This window comes from Lolium rigidum, chromosome 2 (genome assembly GCF_022539505.1).
Source record: "Lolium rigidum isolate FL_2022 chromosome 2, APGP_CSIRO_Lrig_0.1, whole genome shotgun sequence".
Taxonomy (NCBI): Eukaryota; Viridiplantae; Streptophyta; class Magnoliopsida; order Poales; family Poaceae; genus Lolium; species Lolium rigidum.
Genome location: NC_061509.1, coordinates 289,321,890 through 289,339,899, shown reverse-complemented (window position 1 = coordinate 289,339,899; position 18,010 = coordinate 289,321,890). Strand labels below are relative to the sequence as shown.

Here is an 18,010-nt window from a genome sequence, read left to right as displayed (position 1 = left end):
TCATACTGGACAGATATCTGTCCATTATTCTGATGGCTTTGCTAGCTGTGTGTTGCTAGGTGAATCTGGGTAGCTAAATAGGAATTAGTTCCTTGCTGGATTCCCCTGGTTAAGTCCCTTTTAATTCTATTGGCTTGATCAGTGTTCCCTTGGATCCATTCCTAATGGTTTTACCCTTATTTTGCTTGCATCATATGGCTGATAGCCAAATGATGATACAAATAGGGTATTCTACCCTCTTTGCTTCTGTGACATATGCACATGCTTATTTATGAGCAAAACCATGGCTTGCTCATGTTTATCTGGGTATACCTCACTCCAGCTCCTAGATATGGGTGTTGGTGTAGAGGATTGCTTCTGTGATGCTTGGTTTGCTTGCCCTGCTCCCCTTGCAAGCTTGTGGTGCTTTACCCCATCTGGTGCTTGCTTACAGTTGACAGCTCTTGGTGAAGCTGTCCCTGGATGGTTTCTGGTGACTTGTTGTGCTTCCTGCTCTAAGTGTTCTTGCTTGTTCTTGGTGAACTTACCCAGGAGCTTGTGTCGATGGAATGGTTAGGGTTTGGATGGAAAAAGGTTTTATATCATCCTCTCTTTGCTCTCCCTGGTCGACAGCTGAGCCCGGCACCATTTTGGTGACTCCCCTGGCTTGTGTGTCGTTGTTGTGCATGCACATAGCACAGTGAGCTGCTCGTGTGGTTCCCTGTTGGGACTTGGTCCATTTGGTGGATCGGCTCGGCTGATCTTGATAATATCCTCTCTAGTTCATTATTTCTTTGCTAACCTGCCAAGTGGCAATGCCACTTGGCATAATATGCTTTATGTTGTGTTATTTGCAGGGATCCACCTGATGCTCCAAGGATCATGGAGATCATCAAGTACAAGGCTAAATGAAGACTAGATTGTAGTGTTAGGATAGAACATTAAATTGTACTTTTCTTTTCTTTTTCATTTTTTTCCATTTTGTCCAATTCTTGTAATATGTTGTAATATTCATTTGTTCCAATTTTGAATATTGTAAGTGAGAATGTATCTTATGTGATTATTAATAAAGCTCAAGTTTTCCTTAATGAGCTTTACTTAATTGTTGTGTTATTTATAATCTTGATTAAGCTAATTGTTTATTATATCAAGTTTGGATAATGTGGTATTCATTTGATGTTTGAATTTGAAATTCAAATTCAAATTTGGATTGAATTCAATCATACAACTTAGTTTAGAATTCAATCATGCAACTTAAGTTTGTGATGCAAACTCTCCACTCTCTTCTCAAAACCCTAGTTTAGTTGAATAAGGAACAGGTTTGTCGCACTCTCGAAACCCTAACCCTGTAAGGTGTCGAGAGAGAAACTTATCCCCCTTCGATGCAGTTTTTGTTTAAAAGGGCGAAATTTCCCCAGAATTTGCAATGCAATGCACATCCCTTTCTAAAATCTACCCCTCGATCGTCTCTAAACCTGGGACATTACACGGTCTCCCCAGCAACGCATGGTAAGGACTATCTAAGTCCACCACCTCGAACTCAAGGTTTTCAACCCGGCAATTGTCACGTCCTCCGAACGACACATCCACCCGGACTTTTCCAACCGGTGCACAGGACAAGCCCGAAACGATTCCGTGGAAAGTTGTACGAGTTGGCTGAAGCATGTTTTATGTTATGCCCAGCATATTCATGGTGTGCCGGTACATGATGTTTATGCTGCTCCCATTGTCTATCAGCACCTTGCTGAATTTGACTCGAGCGTTTGGCCCTCGCATGATTGGGTCCAAGACAAGAGCATAGCCACCCGGGTTAGGCATTATCTTGGGGTGATCCTTGAACGACCAAGAGATCTCTTGATCAGACCACAGCATGTATTTTGGCACTGCCGGCATCACCGCGTTCACCTCCATAGAACGGCGATGCAGACTTTGTCTGTCGGTTGGCTCAGTGACGAACACAACGCAGCACATATCTGGATCATGGTAAACATTCCGGCCCAAAGGTGCCGGTGGAGGCGGTTGGCCATTGCCTTCTCCCACCTGGTTAACTTGCTGGAACTGCTGTTGCCGGTTTGGCTGAGGCTGCACCGGTAAAGCATTTGCCCGGTAAGCGGTGGTGGTGGTGGTAGCTGATGCTGTCATAGCATATCTTGTGGTGGTGGTTGCATGGTGGAGCACCCTTGTGCTTGCGCATCTTTTACTGCTCCCTTGAGCATCAAGTACTTGGTCCAAGAGCAATCCTTCGTCAGATGATTTGACGGGTGAGCCGGATTCGGTGTGTGCCACCAGCAAGGTTGATCCATGGCAGCTTCCATGGTGTACTTCACAGGTTCTTGCCAGTTCTTTTTCTGGCCCCAGGGTTTCTTTTCGACCCACTGTTTCTTAGGACCCGCCCATGGCTGCGATCCGGTTCTTTGCCTCTGACTGCCGCTGGCCTCAGAGTTCTCTTGTACAGCAGCAACTTGCTGCGGACCGTACCTTCGATCCGGGAAATCTTCCCTTCTTTTGTTGTTTCGGTTATCCCGGTGTTGCTCTTGGCGCTGCTGAGGCGGGTTTGATTGCTCCGGCTCAGGTTGTACTGCCGGCTGCATTGGGTCTCCCAACGCATAGTTATCCGCCACACGTATCATTTCCGCCAGCGTTGTCGGCATGTTCTGTTGCAGCTTTTGCCACAACGGTGAACATGTTCTGCACCCACTGCTAAACCAAGCAATAGCTTGTGCCTCTATCACCCCTTCACAGGAGTTCCTTGTGGTGTTCCACCGGGCCAGATAATCCCGGTCTGTTTCATTTGGGCGCTGTACGCACAGGGCGAGCTGTTGCGGCCTGTTTGGCCTCCGGTATGTGCTGCTGAAGTTACTCACAAAAGCTTCCTCAAAGTCCAACCAGCCGTTTATGCTTCCTACCGGCATGTTGTTTAGCCAGATTCGATCCGGTCCCACCAAGAATGATGGTATGATTCTCACGGCCCAACGCCGGTTTCCTCCTCCAGCTACGGTTCCTCCGCCACCAGCGACGTATACCGCGGTCACGTAATCCGCGAGTCAGTCTTCCGACTTTGTGGTGCCATCATATGTTTTTGTGTCACGGGGCAACTGGAAGTTGCGAACTGGTGGTCCTTCTTTCATGATCCTTGGACCAAAACACTTTGGGCCCGGAGGACCTTTTGCCTCGATCATTTCTGACAAATATACTCTATCCAGACGGTGCCTCGCATCCCGTTCTGGCAGGTATCTTTCTCCCAGGCGTTCTCCAAATGGGTTTCGGTATGCTGCCGGTCTTGTTGAATCAACTTCGTCATCATGCTCCGGTACCGCGGCCCTTGCATGCCGGTACCTTGGGGGATCCATCTCCTCCTCATCATATGCTGCCCTTGCAGCTCGATAATTTTGCCCGGTTTCGTGTCTACCGGCATGATTGTTTCCGACATAGCCTCCTTTGGCGTAGCCTCTGTCTGCCCCTTGGCTTTTTCTACCGGCATCGTGTTGCCCGGCTTGTTGTTTTCCGGCAAGAACCGGATCATACACAGTCATCTGCTGCGCATTCATCTCTTTTTCTCTTCTTCTGTCCGGATGGGGGGACGAGGCCTGCCCATGGGACTTTCTACCGGCATTCTTTGTTGAACGCGCGGATTTTGAAGCCACAGCCTTGTTCAGCTTAGCAAGCTGCTCAGCGTTTTGCTGCTCGATAGTCTCAAGCAGCTCCCGGACACGCTCTTGTTGTTTTGCTAGAGCGTCCCTGGAAAGCGATTCACATAGCTCTACTGCAGCCTTAGCAGCTTTTATGGTTTTATCCGGGCTACTGTACTTAGGTTTCTCTACGATGCTCACAGATGCAGAGGTACTTTTGCCGGCAAGAATTTCCTTACGCAGATCCTGATCTAGATTGCGAGCCTTAAGCCGGTTCTCCGGTATCCTAGCAGCATGAGCGCTAACAGAAGCAAAGCCATGGGCAGCGTTATACTCACGTATGGTTAGGTTCAGCTCGCGCTGCGCCCTGACGACGTCCTTGCCGTTCTCGAGCAGCTTCTGGCGCTGCGCCTCCAGCTCCGCCTGAGCCGCTGCCGGGTCGATGTTCTGCGCGATGGGCGTGGCGAGGACGCTCATCGCCGCTTGGAGCGGTGTCTCCGGTAGCGCGGACGATGCTCCCGCAGCGCCTGCGTCGCGCTCCAGCGGTGGCTTGGCCGCACGGGTTGATGCCGCACGCCCAGCACCTTCTTCCACAGCTTCCTTGCCGGTGCCGACCACGCCAGCCATCATCACCTCCACGCTGCCGGGGGCGCGGCCAGCATGTAGCCATCTTGGCGGATCCGGCGCCACCAGCACCGGTGAGGGGCGCTGGCGCACTGGGACAGTGCCGAAGTAGATGTGGTGGCTGCCGAACTCGATGATGCATCCGTTCTTGGGGAAAACGCCGCCGTTGGCGAAGCAGCCCGCGTTGTCGTTGATGAAGTCCATGGCGTAGATGCGCTGCACCAGCGCGGACACCGTACGCTGGCCGGCGACGTCGAGGATGCCCGCCCGAATGTGAACTCCAGCAAGCGCCACTTCATGCCCCACGGTGGGCGCCAACTGTCGTCGTGGTGAACGAGCAGATGCCATGGGATGGCTTAAGTTGGGGCCGAATGGGCGCAAGAGGATTCGGGGGAGGGTTTGTGATTAGATGGGATGAACTTCCGGATGCTTTCCTCAAGAACTCAGCCAAAGGCAGTGATACAAGAAGAAACACACAAGGAAGAACTCTGCTCTAGATCACTATCTTCATTGATCTCAACAGGATACAGGTTTTTGGGTACCAGGTTCATCTACTCATCGACCATCCCGGATACGGGTGTGCTCCCTCTCCTTATATAGGGGAGAGGGTGGCTTACAGAGCAAGAAACCCTAATAGCATCTTTGACTGGACAAACTACTTTACAAAGTAACTTTAATCATAGATGACGCCGGGTTCTTCTTTAATCAGGGAGGCTGACGTCTTCCAGCTTCTTTCAGCGTCATCTTCCTCTTTGGCGTCAGGGCTTCGTTTAAAGCTACTTTACTTAGCTCATCCTTGTCCTCTAGCTCTGAAGAGAATCTTTGATCAGTCTTGCCGACATGCTCTTCTTACCGGTAGCCCGGTGTCTTCTTCATCCGGTTCCGGTATACCCCTCTTGGGGATACCGGCCTGGCTTTACTTAGCCAAACACTTATCTTTGTGTTCCGGTACAAACATTAAACCGGTATTTTGATGGCTTAAACCATCCGGTTTGGCATGCCTTTGGCATACCGGGGGTCATCCCCCCAACAAGGAGCTCTTTTTTTGTGGTGAGGAGTTTGTTTCTTCAACGAGTTGCATGCATTCAGATTCAACGATAACTGGTAGGTTGCTGAAGACTTAGACCCAAACATTCCAAGCACGCCCAGAGTTTAGCTTCGAAAGGGGACTCACGGTCCTCCAAGAAACGGCCCTCATTATCACAAAGGACCATACCAGTACCAACAGAGTGATCTTCGATGCGGAGAGATCCATCGACAGAAAGTTCAATCCGACCAAGAGGAGGTCTTGACCAAGGTATATCAGGTTTCTTTTTCCTTGTGACGGGGAGCGGGCAGATTCCCCGTGACCGCAAAAGGATGTTTGCCTTTTGCCAGATTATCGGTAGTAGATGTTTTGACATCTCGGGTCATCCATAGATAACTGCATAAAAAGCGTTTCAAATTCTCAATCGAAGGGAGGGGTTTATCATGGATTGCTTCCTTCCATGCAAATCAAAATCGCCAAGCAATCAGCATCATCCTTTCCATCATATGATCAGGTGCTTGGAGAATAACCGATCTGATGTCTGAACCAATGGGATGGGTGCATGAACATTTCAGTATCAGACAACAGGCTCCAAATCTTCCTCATGGCCATCTAGAGATGGTGTGCATGTGGCCAGCGATACACTACATGTTCAACATCCTCCACATCAATGCAGCAAATGTTATACTTCCTGCCAACTCTCATATTATAGCAAAGTTCGTTTTCCTTCATGGCCAAACTGTTAGGAGCAGCTTTACATGAAAAAATCTGAACCTTTGGGGGAACTGAGGGCTAAATCTTCCTCCGGCAGTCATTATGCATGTCAGGAAGTGCACTAGGGGTGGACAAGTCCCATTGAGGTGGGTGTTCCGACATGGCCAATTTATATGCACTATGCACTGTGAAGACTGATGACTCCGGTTGCTAGGCCAGGACATTGTTATCGCCACGGCAAGAGGGTTTGATCCACAGAATAGCATCGGCATCTATCAAAGCAAAGTTTCTTCGAGAAGTATCAACTTTCCAGGTCCCTTGACCATCCAGGAGGTCAGCCTCCCGCTTGAACCCATGTCAGTTAACTTTTACAGGAATGCACACATATGAGAAGAAAAACAAAACATGAAAATGCTCTACTTGTCACTTAAACTACTAGGTCCGGTGGAAAAACCCACATCGCCATCCACCGTTCATATGCCGGGTTCATAGGCGTTGCCGGTCTAATTGTCCTGGATTTCATGTCAAACACGTCATCAAAGTCGGAAAAATACATGACACCCTCTTCCACTTCTCCGCTAGCAGAAACTACGCTGCTGGAGCGATTGCTGACAAAAATTGCCTGGCCGCTGCCTAGGCCACCGTCCAATGGTACCCATGCCCCTGCTTCGGTGTCCGCCTCAAACACCTCGACCTGGCGAGTGTGGTGGGTCGGAGTGAAGGCTGCAACTAGCCGCTTTCGCTTAACCATGAATATTTTACCTTGTGACTCGACAAGGTGTCTGCTAGTGAAGACGGAATCATACCCTTCTCTCACTCCCTCCACACATTCAGAAAGCGGAAGCTCGCCATTTAAATCTAACTCTTCAGCACCAATATCGTCACCAACCAATTCATCATCAGCGCCATCATGGTCGACCCCATCATAGTTGTCATCTTCCAATCTTGGCTGGTCTATGTCGGTGACCCCCCAGACATCAACGTTGAATACATCGTCAGCGTGGCCTGGGGCAATGCCTGATGATATGTTTGACATTTGTCACAATGGGCTTGCCGTCGTCGTCCTCAGCAAGATGGATAGCAAATAGGTCCTCGGCCATGGTGATCGCGTAGAGCATGCCTCCAAGAAACACGACGTCGATGATAAGGAAGTAGGGCGTAGCGAATGCCCTTGCGGCCCACGCTCCCTTACCAGGTCGGCACATGATCAGAGGGTACTTCCAAACATTGCCCGTGATGGCAATAAGGTCGTCAGGGGTCGACCACATGAGCACCTTTTTTCGATAAAGGGAATATATTAATATCAAAAGATACCAATTACACCCAGCCTCTACAACAACGCCCCACCCTAATGGCAGTACGGATGCACACAGCCAAAAAAGAGAAAAGAAAACTAAGAAATAAAAGTCCCGCTATAGCCTTCTAGACATAGCAACAGCAATACAACCACCACCGTGACAACACCTGAAGTACAGACTCTCCAAAAGCGACGCCTCCAAGAAGGAAACAGTGCACCAGCACCGTCGTCGCCCGACCAAAGGTCTTAGGATTTCTCCCTGAAGATAGTCCCAACTCTCAAAACAATGCCTCCAACAAGAACATTGCCAGGCACAACCAGTTAAGACCAGACCTTGGGTTTTCACCCTGAGAGGTAAGACTCCGAACTTTCCCTGTGCTGCCGCCCCCACATGCATACCACTGCTGCAAGCCCGGAACGCCAAGCAGATCCCTCAACATCACGTTGACTCGAACCTCCTTTAGTCAGTCCACCAATCCGGCCTTCATGATATTCCTTCTTCTGACTTCACCATGGACCAAAAAGTCACCAGATGTCAACACAGAATATAGCTTCGCGGCGCTCCCTCCGGAACCAAACGGTCGGAATAAAAACATGGGTGCGCGCGACCGAATACCACCCGATCCAGCAAACTGCAGGCAAAATATGCACTGTTCCATTCGCCAGCGGAGCTTTCCGGAACTCATCTCTCCAGCCAGATCAAAGCAAACTGACCCCCGATAGATCTTCATCTTCGCTTGCGAGAAACCCGAGGACCGCCACCAAAAACAAAGCAAGACCAGCAGCCCCCACGCCGCCAGTCCCTCCTGCCGGATCACCAGGGAAGAAGACGGCGGCGCGGATCATGCGTACCACCGGCCGAACCATCACCGGGCGGAGGCCGCCACCGCTCCATCGAATTCTTCATGGCTACCGACGGAGAGCATCGGGCCCCGGCCAAGTAGCCGTGCCGCCCGGCTTCCTCCACCGGCGCTTCATCACCTCCCATGGAACGCCACCGTGGAAACCCTCTCCTCCCCCTCGTCGTTCGACGGAAGGGGCGCCGCCACCGCCGCCGTGGCCGAGGCCGGGGCCGGGCCGGGGCCGAAGCCGGGGCCAAGGCCAAGGCCGGGGCCGGGCCGAGACCGCATGAGCACCTTGCGGATCTGGAACCCCTCAGGAACCTTGCCGATGATGGAGTCCAGCTCCACGAGCGGCACGGTGGCGCCGGAGAAGTTGTTGTGTATTGTGTACGAGTGTGTCTGCGTAACCTCCTCCGTACGGTCGAGGGCCATCCAGTCACCGGTGGAGCCAACAACATATTGTGTTCGATGGAGAGGGGACGCGGTGAATGGCGCCGTCCGAGGGCGCCACTAAGGTGCCGTCCAGAAGGGCGATCCATGGCAGCCGCCGCCGAGTGGAGATGTGGACGCGCGCCGCCGAGTGCCATGAGCGGCAAATGGCGCGGAAGCGGGCGCAGTCAGCGATGTGCGGGAGGCGGGCGATCACCTGGCCGAGGAGATCCGGCAGCATGTTGGACCATTGGGTGCACTCTGGTGGATCAATCGACGACGCCATGGGAATCGGATCGGATCTGATCAACCGTGCAGGTGTGGAAACTTCAAAGCATCCTACTCTCCGGGGACAGATATATATATGGAAAATGATTAGATTCCCCCGGGGACGCACGTCTCGCAGCCTCCTGCTTGTGTGTGCGACGCGTGTCGCTGGGCCCCACCTAACCGCATCGTCTTCTACCTTCTACTTTCCCCTTTTCACATCTCCTCCCCTCTCACCTCTCCCATTCAGCGGAGGTCACGGGCGGGAGCGGCGCTGGCCGTTGAGGAGCGCAGGGGCACCAAGGCAGGGCTCGGGGAGAAAGCTGCAGCTGGCAAATGATGCTGCAGGTTGTGGTCCATGGTGCTAAGAAACCATGGCTGGATTTTTGCTGTAAGGGGATGATGGTGATGCTACCGGCGGCATCAGGCGATGCTACCGGCGGCATCAGGCGATGCTACCAACTGCAGTCGAGGGTGCTACCATGGGCTCCACCTGCACCGACGCCGCCCGAGGATGCTCGCCACCGTGAAGGGCGCGACTTGCTACTTTTGGGCCCCAGGATTTGCTACCGGCGGAGGTCGACGTTGCTACCTTAGGTGTTCGGCGTTGCTACCGGGCGGACGAGTGGATTTGCTACCTTAGACAGCTAGCGTTGCTACCGGTGGAGGGTGGATTTGCTACCTTAGCCATCCAGTGTTGCTACCGGGAGAGGCCGTCTTTGATACATTAGGTGTAGGGTGTTGCTGTCTTGGGCGGACGTTTTTGCTAAATTAGTATATTTTTTCTGATATAACCTTTTAGCCGTTTTGCTACAATTGCACAATATATTTGCTACGGCGTCTCCGGCGAGGTCTCCGGCGAGGTCTCCGGCGAGTTCTCCGGCGATGTCTCCAAAGATATCCGTTTTTGCTACATAGCATTTTTTTTTTGCTAAGCGATCCCCGGCGAGGTCTCCGGCGAGCTCAGCCTTTTTATTTGATTTTGTTAAGCGATCTCCGGCGAGGTCTCCGGCGCCACCACCTTCTCGCCTGTCCCGCCGCCACCAAGTCCTTCCCCGCGCTGCCTATTTCCATTCCATGGCGGAAGATTAGGCTGCGGCCACCCCATCTCGTCGGCCTGGATCGAGCCGCGGACTCGAGCGAGCCGACCAGGGTTTGATGCACTGCGGCAGCGTTCCGCCTCCGGCCGAACTTCTTCTCCCACAGCGGCCCACCAAAACCCCCGCCTGTTCAAGGGCCAGCATCGAGGAGGAACTGTTCATGTACAATCGGACTAGGACGTACGACGCTGCTGGCCATGCCGGAGAGCAAGCTCAAGGAGGGGACGTGTAGAAGCTGGGCGCATAGGAGAAGCACGGGCGGATGCAACCCATCGCCTGGGTCAGCAACAAGCATGAGCGCTTCTGTTTATAATTTCAAGGACCTCGTCGACCGCACTACTGTACGGTCTATATTTAGGGGCACTTTGAAGTGCCCCAATAGGTAGCCAAAGTGCCCCTAATTACTTTTAGGGGCACTATGAAAAGTGCCCCGGTTGCTTGTGTTCCTAAAAGTATTTGGGGCACTTTGAATGAAATGCCCCAAATACATTTAGGGGCAGTTTGAAAAGTGCCTCTAAAGGTTTTTAGGGGCAGTTTGAAAAGTGCCTCTAAAGGTTTTTAGGGGCAGTTTGAAAAGTGCCTCTAAATGTTTTTAGGGGCAGTTTGAATTTTGCCTCTAAAGATTTTTAGGGGCAGTTTAAAAAGTGCCTCTAAAGGTTTTTGGAGCAATTTAAAAAATGCCTCTAAAGGTTTTTAGGGGCAGTTTGAATTTTGCCTCTAAAGAATTTTAGGGGCAGTTTGAGATTTGCCTCTAAAGGTTTTTAGGGGCAGTTTGAGATTTGCCTCTAAAGGTTTATAGGGGCAGTTTGAGATTTGCCTCAAAAGGTCTTTAGGGCCAGTTTCAGAACTGCCCAAAAAAGCTTTTAGGGGCACTTTGAGATATGCCCCAAAACACAATCAGAGACAACTTTAAGAATTGCCCCAAAATACAATTAGAGGCAAATATAGGAAAATTCTTCAATATAACAATAAAGGCAAATATAAACAACAATGTATGCACATAATCCAAATGTACAAATGTACCAGAAAAGTATTCAACCCTGTAATACATATACATAATCCAGAATTCTATATATCACATCATAACAAATCCTACTACATGTAACTTCACAGCATTCCAAATATCAGGTTTCAACTAAAACTTGAAGTAAAAACTGCAACCTTCCAATCATGACATAAACAATGCCATCGGTAAGGCCTATAGCGAACTGAATTGCTTCCGGAATATGTGCCACGACCACAACAGGATGAACATTTGAACTAGAAAAGAAACAACAAATCAGTAGTTTACTCAAAATACAGTAAATCCAAATTTTTATTGGCAAATACATAACTTGCATATTATAAGAACATATTTTACAAAAAAAAACTTGTGACTGGTCAAAACAGATTTCAAGTACTGAAGGATGATTCCAATAATATATAGATAATCATCTGACACAAGCTGTTATTGGTCTAATGTGTGCACAAACAATTATTCAGATTATTTAACATTTGAGGTTTATGTAGAGTGATATCTTGCACTACGAAAATGAATGTGACATTCATTAAGATGGATCTTTCGAGCCAGTGGCTCAGCTGCTACTTTTAACTTTGACAGCAGCGGCTACATGAACATACTAGATCATGATTGCACACGTTGTTCCGCCCGTCTATTTTACGATAGTTGTTTTCTTATCATGTTTGAAATCATGAAAATAAAATGTGCATAAGCTTGTACATACATTAGTAAGTATAACAGAAGTGAGAAACAATTGTTTTATTTAACCAAGATAAACTTATAGCGCATATAGCTGGGTAGATACAACACTATTTGTTAGATGCAACAATGACCATCTCCGAGGACCACATATGTTGAGGACCGTCTTGTTCTAAACGTGTGGATAAATTTATCAAAAATCTGACACAAAATCAACACTAAGTGGAAACTTTCAAACCATTTAGTAGCGATCATATCCGCTTTGTGTTGATACCAAGTATGTTTGATAGTTCAAAGAAACAATATGTAACTTTAATGGTTTTTCTAATATACGCAACAATTTAATAACAGAAATTCTTGCAAATATGATTACTGACCAGATGGTCTATATATATCCTAGATAACACTTAAGTACACCGGGCCAACGAAAAAAACTAAATTTAAACAAAAGTTCTTTTCCTAGATGAAGTTGCCATAGAGAAGTAAAGGGCATCCTTGAAGCCAAAATCTGTGGGCATTTTTTTTTGGTCCAGTTGTCTCACCATTTACGAAACCAGGCGAAAGGAGATACAGTGAATGTGTCTTGCACATGAGATCACCAGCAGATGTTGCTCGATGGATATCATGTACTTAAAATCTAAAGTATTTTGCACAAATCATTACCCCTAATTGGATTGAACTACTGAAGACATAAGAGACATTGACTCCTTGGCCTCTATTTACATGTGTATCTGTACTTACGGGCCTCAACTAATATGCTAGAGCGCTTAGTGTTAATGAAGCATTGGCAGTACCATCTTGCAGCAGGCAACAACTCGTAATATGGAAGTCATGCAAGATTTGGACGTTGGCAAAGCAAAATGGCAGAGGCGTGCATACCTTCATCATACGACTTTTACATCAAAATCGAGAGGTAGGCAACACCCACCCTCTGCCCATATATATATCAGGCAACATGACTGCAGCTAATTACTCCAATGACACGCCTGCTGTTCTTGTGCCTCAATAGTGTAAATTTGTCATATAAAATCAGGATAAACTCTTTCCCCAAAAATCTACATTATATGGTACCTACAAACAGAAGAACCGCAAGGAAACAAAGGTTAATTCCAAAGTCCAGATCCATAATCACATTATGGAAAAAGGATAACCATAAATAGAAGATCATATCAATAATATATTATACTCTTTACATCATTCGACAATTGATGGTTGAAGTGCATAATGATTTTCTGATCATAAATAAAAGGGCGAGCAAATGTTGTTTGGTAGAGAAATAAAATGTAACATGAGGTATATCTGACAACCTTCTACCAATATTTGCAGAATGAACACTACCGTTTTTTGCTGCAATATGAAAATACAAAACCACATTGCAAACTCGGTAACCACCACAATCTATAAGCTACATAAATCAGTAGTAGAATATATGGATGGGAATAACCATTATCTACTATAATATCTACGCACAATGATGCTACTGGTGTTTCCAAAAATGAACCTGCTAATTCTTGATAACTTGATATGATGCTACATAGTAATTTATGTTTAATAAAAGTTCCCGCTTTGATTGTTCGATATGAATAATAACTCGAAATCCAACTCAAACCTATAATGACAAAGTGATCTGATTCTGCACAAACACTGGATATTATTTGTATGAAATTTTAACCACACCAAGATTTAGTGCCAATTAGTAGTAAGACATTCACTGTGGGAACGCCGGCCAAGAGAAGACTGCAGAGACGGCGGCACCAGAAACGATTCCAGCGAGCCGGGGCATGATCTCGAAGATGAACTGAGTTTTGACTGTGGCTGTCAGTGAGGAAGATACATGCCAAATACTTTAAGATGATTTCATGTGGACAGTAAATTTACCTCCATCCAAGAAACAGGAAAATGCAGCTTGTAATTTAATCAGTAGGAAGCACATCTAATTAATTGTTTTTATAGTAACTTCTCCAAATTTCAAGCACAATTAGATGATCATGGCTCGGAACCCATCTTTTTGTTATGCCTGAGTGATGTAGATGTAATCAAGACAGAGCAGAGTAGATTTTAAGATGTAGTCCAACCATCGAAGGTAACATCGTGAAAACAAAAATAAATTACACAATAAGATGATCAGATCTAAAAGTAGACACCAGAATTCCAATGCCGAATGATCAAGGCCGTTTAGTGAGCGTATCGGATGGTTTAGGATGCCTAAACGCTGTGGAGGCTCCTAGGTGGAGCAGTTTTACTGTTAACTAATAAAAGGTCTTAAGAACAAGAGCTGCAAGGGTCCATAGCTATAGGTAACCAATTTAAGAGACGATGATATTGCATAAAGCATGAACTACTCCAGCCTAGTTAATTCTTAGTATGACCACAAAGCACTTAACTTGCAAAGCTCAGAGCAGAGCACATTTGACATCTTTTCTATACAAAACTCAGTAATGTAGCAGAAAAGCATGCATCGTAGTTTATGATTTAAAATATATCCGCACCAGCATATACAGGGGAAAAAATCCAAACAAGCGCATTACGCATACCATGCATCAGCTAGTTGATACATGTCTAAGGACCAACATAAATGAGCAAAACAGTTGATTTCAGGTGAGGAGTATGACAATGTCTCTGATTCGCAAGATTCAGTGGTGTCAACTTGTCTGACAATAACTCACACGAGATTCTACAACTACATAAAAGATCTGAATTAAGGAGGCACTCCAATCTATAGTTCAACAACAAATTCTCACATTACCGACACCCTTTAAGAAAAAAAGAGAATAAAAACACAATGGTCAGTATGTCACCTCTAGATTCAGAGTTTGTAGCAACTAAAACAATTGCGCTACATATTTTGATAGGGTGAAACTGAATTCAATGTATGGTTCACGAGGCATTAACATGATTCTTATCACTGTTAAGTAAAATGTAGAACAGAGAACAAGTTTTCTTGCCATTTTTAAGCTATCAAAAAGTTTCTCAGCAAAATGTATGGTAGAAGTAATGAACATAAGAGAGTTAATTTATTCCAGGATCTAAGAGGAAGCGATCTGATCAGCAAGACAAAAAAATAGAGTAGGATAACTCACATGCTTATCGATGCATTTCCAGTTATTGAAAGACCAAGACAATGCTTCTACCAGAACGCATCATCAACCCTTTCAAACAATACCCAGAAGTTCGTAAGGGCATTCATCCCCTGGACATCCTCAGCACGGAGTCTGATCTTCCTGTAAGCCTTGTCCTCATCGTTGTTAAGATCAGCTAGGGACACTTTAAAAACCCTGTGCTTGAGACCCTCAGAGGCAATCTGAAACGAAGATTAAAGGATTAGCAATAAGCTATTACTGTTGGGATTACTAAACCAGAGATCTTAGATGTACATTCAAAAGATATATCCATGACAACAGATCTAGCCACAACATATTACTATCTCGATAAAATATGCATACAATCTTTCGAGTGATGATCAATCAAAACACCACAACAGACTCATGTTTACTCCTATTAGAGAACTGGTATTTTGAGCAGTCCCAAAAGGAATCAAACTATAAACATATAAAAATAATGGCAGCATACAAGAAGCACACAATATGAACATATATAATGTCATACAAGAATAAGCACATAGTGGCAACATAGTATCTAGTGCATTTTCAACATATATCTCACTATGCCTCACTAAGAACACTCTGTGAACATCATCGCTATGTTTCCTATTCAGAAACCATCACAATTTATCTCAGCATCACCTTCAGTTGATCCCAGTCTTCAGCATTGTACCTTGAGAGAAGTCATAATTCAATTTAGCAAACGGAGACGAATATTGTACTAAAAACAGCATGTGGTGTTGGCAGGGGAGAAAAACGAACTCAAATAACATGTGTTAACTGAACAGAGCAAGAACGCAAATGGAATTCTCATGAAAACGAGTGCCTGCATGCTAGTGCCTCTGGAGAGTCAGTCCCAGATTAAGGAACAACAAGGACGCATCAGATATGAGAGGGGAAAGTAGAAGACTGAAAACGACAGATCGATGCAAAAATTATTAAGGAGCTATTCACTCTGCATGCTGCTAGCTCTACCCGTATATCACCTATGAAGAGATATGTATATTGCAGCGTTAAATCATGCTAACCGATGGCCCATCACAGATCCAACAAAACATTGCTTGATATCAAAGCCAACTTTTCGGACAAAGCCGGTGGTGGAGGAAATATGCTGAATTCCTATCGATCTCAGGCTTTCGGCCTAAGAAGTTAAACCACTACGCTGATCTGACGACAACTTTTGTAGAAACACCCAACGGAGTGCCTACAATGATTGGATGGATGATCCAGACAATGAACTTTCCAAGCTAGGATCCAACGTAAATATAGTGCAGAGAACTTATGTATCATGTTGCCCATCTCTTTATTCTAACAGAAGTAGTACGACACATATATATAGGTTAATAAAACAAACATTTTAGGTGGTCCCTGATTAAATGCCTGTTAAACATGTAGATAAATTAGAACGTAGTGAAGTTCGACTGGTTCGGAATTTTCATGTTTGCTAGATGACTGTCCTAAATTACCATACAGTTCAGTGACATTTGTAGATGGAAAAAAAAATAAGTTTATAACAAGCAAACAGTTCAAACATTATACAGTGGGTGTAAATAAGCTGCAAACTACAGGAATTTCAGGAAACAAACAAGTGATGGCACACCAAACTAGAAAATAGGAATGACAAATCCATCGGTCTCAGAAGTGCAAAAATAGCAGCTAAAAAAACGTTGCAGGGAAAGATCTCTCAAAATTTCAAACCTGTCTAGCTAGAAGAATATGCTCCGTTGTTTGGGGCATGGGGCCATTAGGAGCTGACACAACGAGAATACAAACGCCCATTTGAGTAGCTCCGGCGATCATGTTCTAAATGATCCACAGCAAATCAAAAGCATGCAAGCGTCAGAGCAGTGTGTGTAGTAGACAATGAAGGATTCTATAAGCTCTAGATTGGAAAATTCAGATGCCCTAGTATCCATTCTGAGATCATGGATTGAGCTGGAAGCAGATGAAACCTACTACAAGTCAAAGCAAGCTTGGTATTTCATTTCATCAATTTGGAAATGCAGTCAAACAGTCACCAAAATTTCTGAATTGAAAATACATGGCCTTCCTTATTTCTGTATAAGATGGTTTCGCTAGATTAAAGAACTAAGCCCATAACAGTTACCTTGACATAATCAGTGGCTGGGCAGTCCACGTGAGCATAATGTCTTTCAGCAGTCTCGTACTCCACATGCGCCTACACAAAACAATTGCACTGGATTAATAGATCACCAATTTATTTGGAAATGGAGATGAACAAAGAACAATATGGCCGAAAATGGCTGGGAACAGACCGTTGAGATGGTGATTCCTCCGGACTTCTCCTCCGGAACCAGGTGATCTCCTCGAACGCGATGGACTTGGCGCCCCCCTTCTCAGACAGCACCTGTAGCACCCGCCGAAACCAAAACTGCATTCAGATCACCCCAATAATTCGCTACACTGGCACAAAATCAGCTGGCTGGGAAAGGGACTCACGTGCGGGTGAAGGTCGCCATGGACCTCGCCCAGAGGCCCATAGCCATTGGCGGCGGCGGCCGAGGCCGCATCCGGGAGAACCGCGGGGCTGGAGATCACGGCGCGCGGAGGGTCGAGTAGGTGAGGATGCGGCGGCGCGGAGGGTCGCCTTCTCCCTCGCCGAGCCGCCGCTGTCCCGCTCGCGGAGAAGCTAGGGTTCGACGACGAGGGCGCGGTCGCCGCGGCGTCCATCGCGAGCCCGTGGTCGGGGAAGTGGGCATGGCGTGCTCCGTCCCAGCGCGGCTTGCTCATTGGGTGGCGGTTGCGGATGCGGCCCCAATTCGCCGGATCGAGAATTCCAATAACTACATCGAGAATAATGCTTTGGTGCTTCACGAAGTAAAATCAGGGCATTTCTAGATGCAAAATTATTTAGGAGATCTAATTCAATTAAAATATCCCATTTTCAATTCAATAAACTAGTTCTCTTGTTTTCTTTTATTATTTTTCTTAGCACCAGAGTTATATCTTTGGCAAACATTGGAACACTTTAATCGTGAAGGAATTAAGAACGTGAAACTAGAAACCTAATGTAACACTAGAACCGTATTTAGGAGCAAGCTGAAGTGGGCTCGTCGGGCATGCCTCTGCAACTGCAAATTATCTTAGCCCAAAACAAAACAGCAGTTAGCCAGGGTGCAAAGCAAGACCTGATCATGGGCCCCCTCCAGCCATGCGCCCATGGCCGTCGCCCATGGTGGCCATGGGTCAAAGCCGGCCATGAATAGATGGAATGCACTACGAACCAGTCACCAACGCATGAGGAGATGGAGTAGGATGCCTCTACAGTTTTGAGAAGGGAA

At 46.7% G+C, this 18,010-nt stretch overlaps 1 protein-coding gene across 1 annotated transcript; it reads right to left on the bottom strand.

The window, feature by feature from the left end:
* Positions 1-10,871: 10,871 nt before the first annotated feature.
* Positions 10,872-17,459, bottom strand: LOC124691130. Its single transcript, XM_047224407.1, has 3 exons — positions 17,169-17,459; positions 16,985-17,076; positions 10,872-11,168 (listed from the first exon to the last, which is right to left on the bottom strand). Exons 1-3 carry the CDS (start codon positions 17,457-17,459, stop codon positions 11,033-11,035), a joined length of 519 nt encoding a protein of 172 aa, XP_047080363.1. The 3' UTR covers positions 10,872-11,032.
* Between the last annotated feature and the right edge of the window lie 551 nt (positions 17,460-18,010).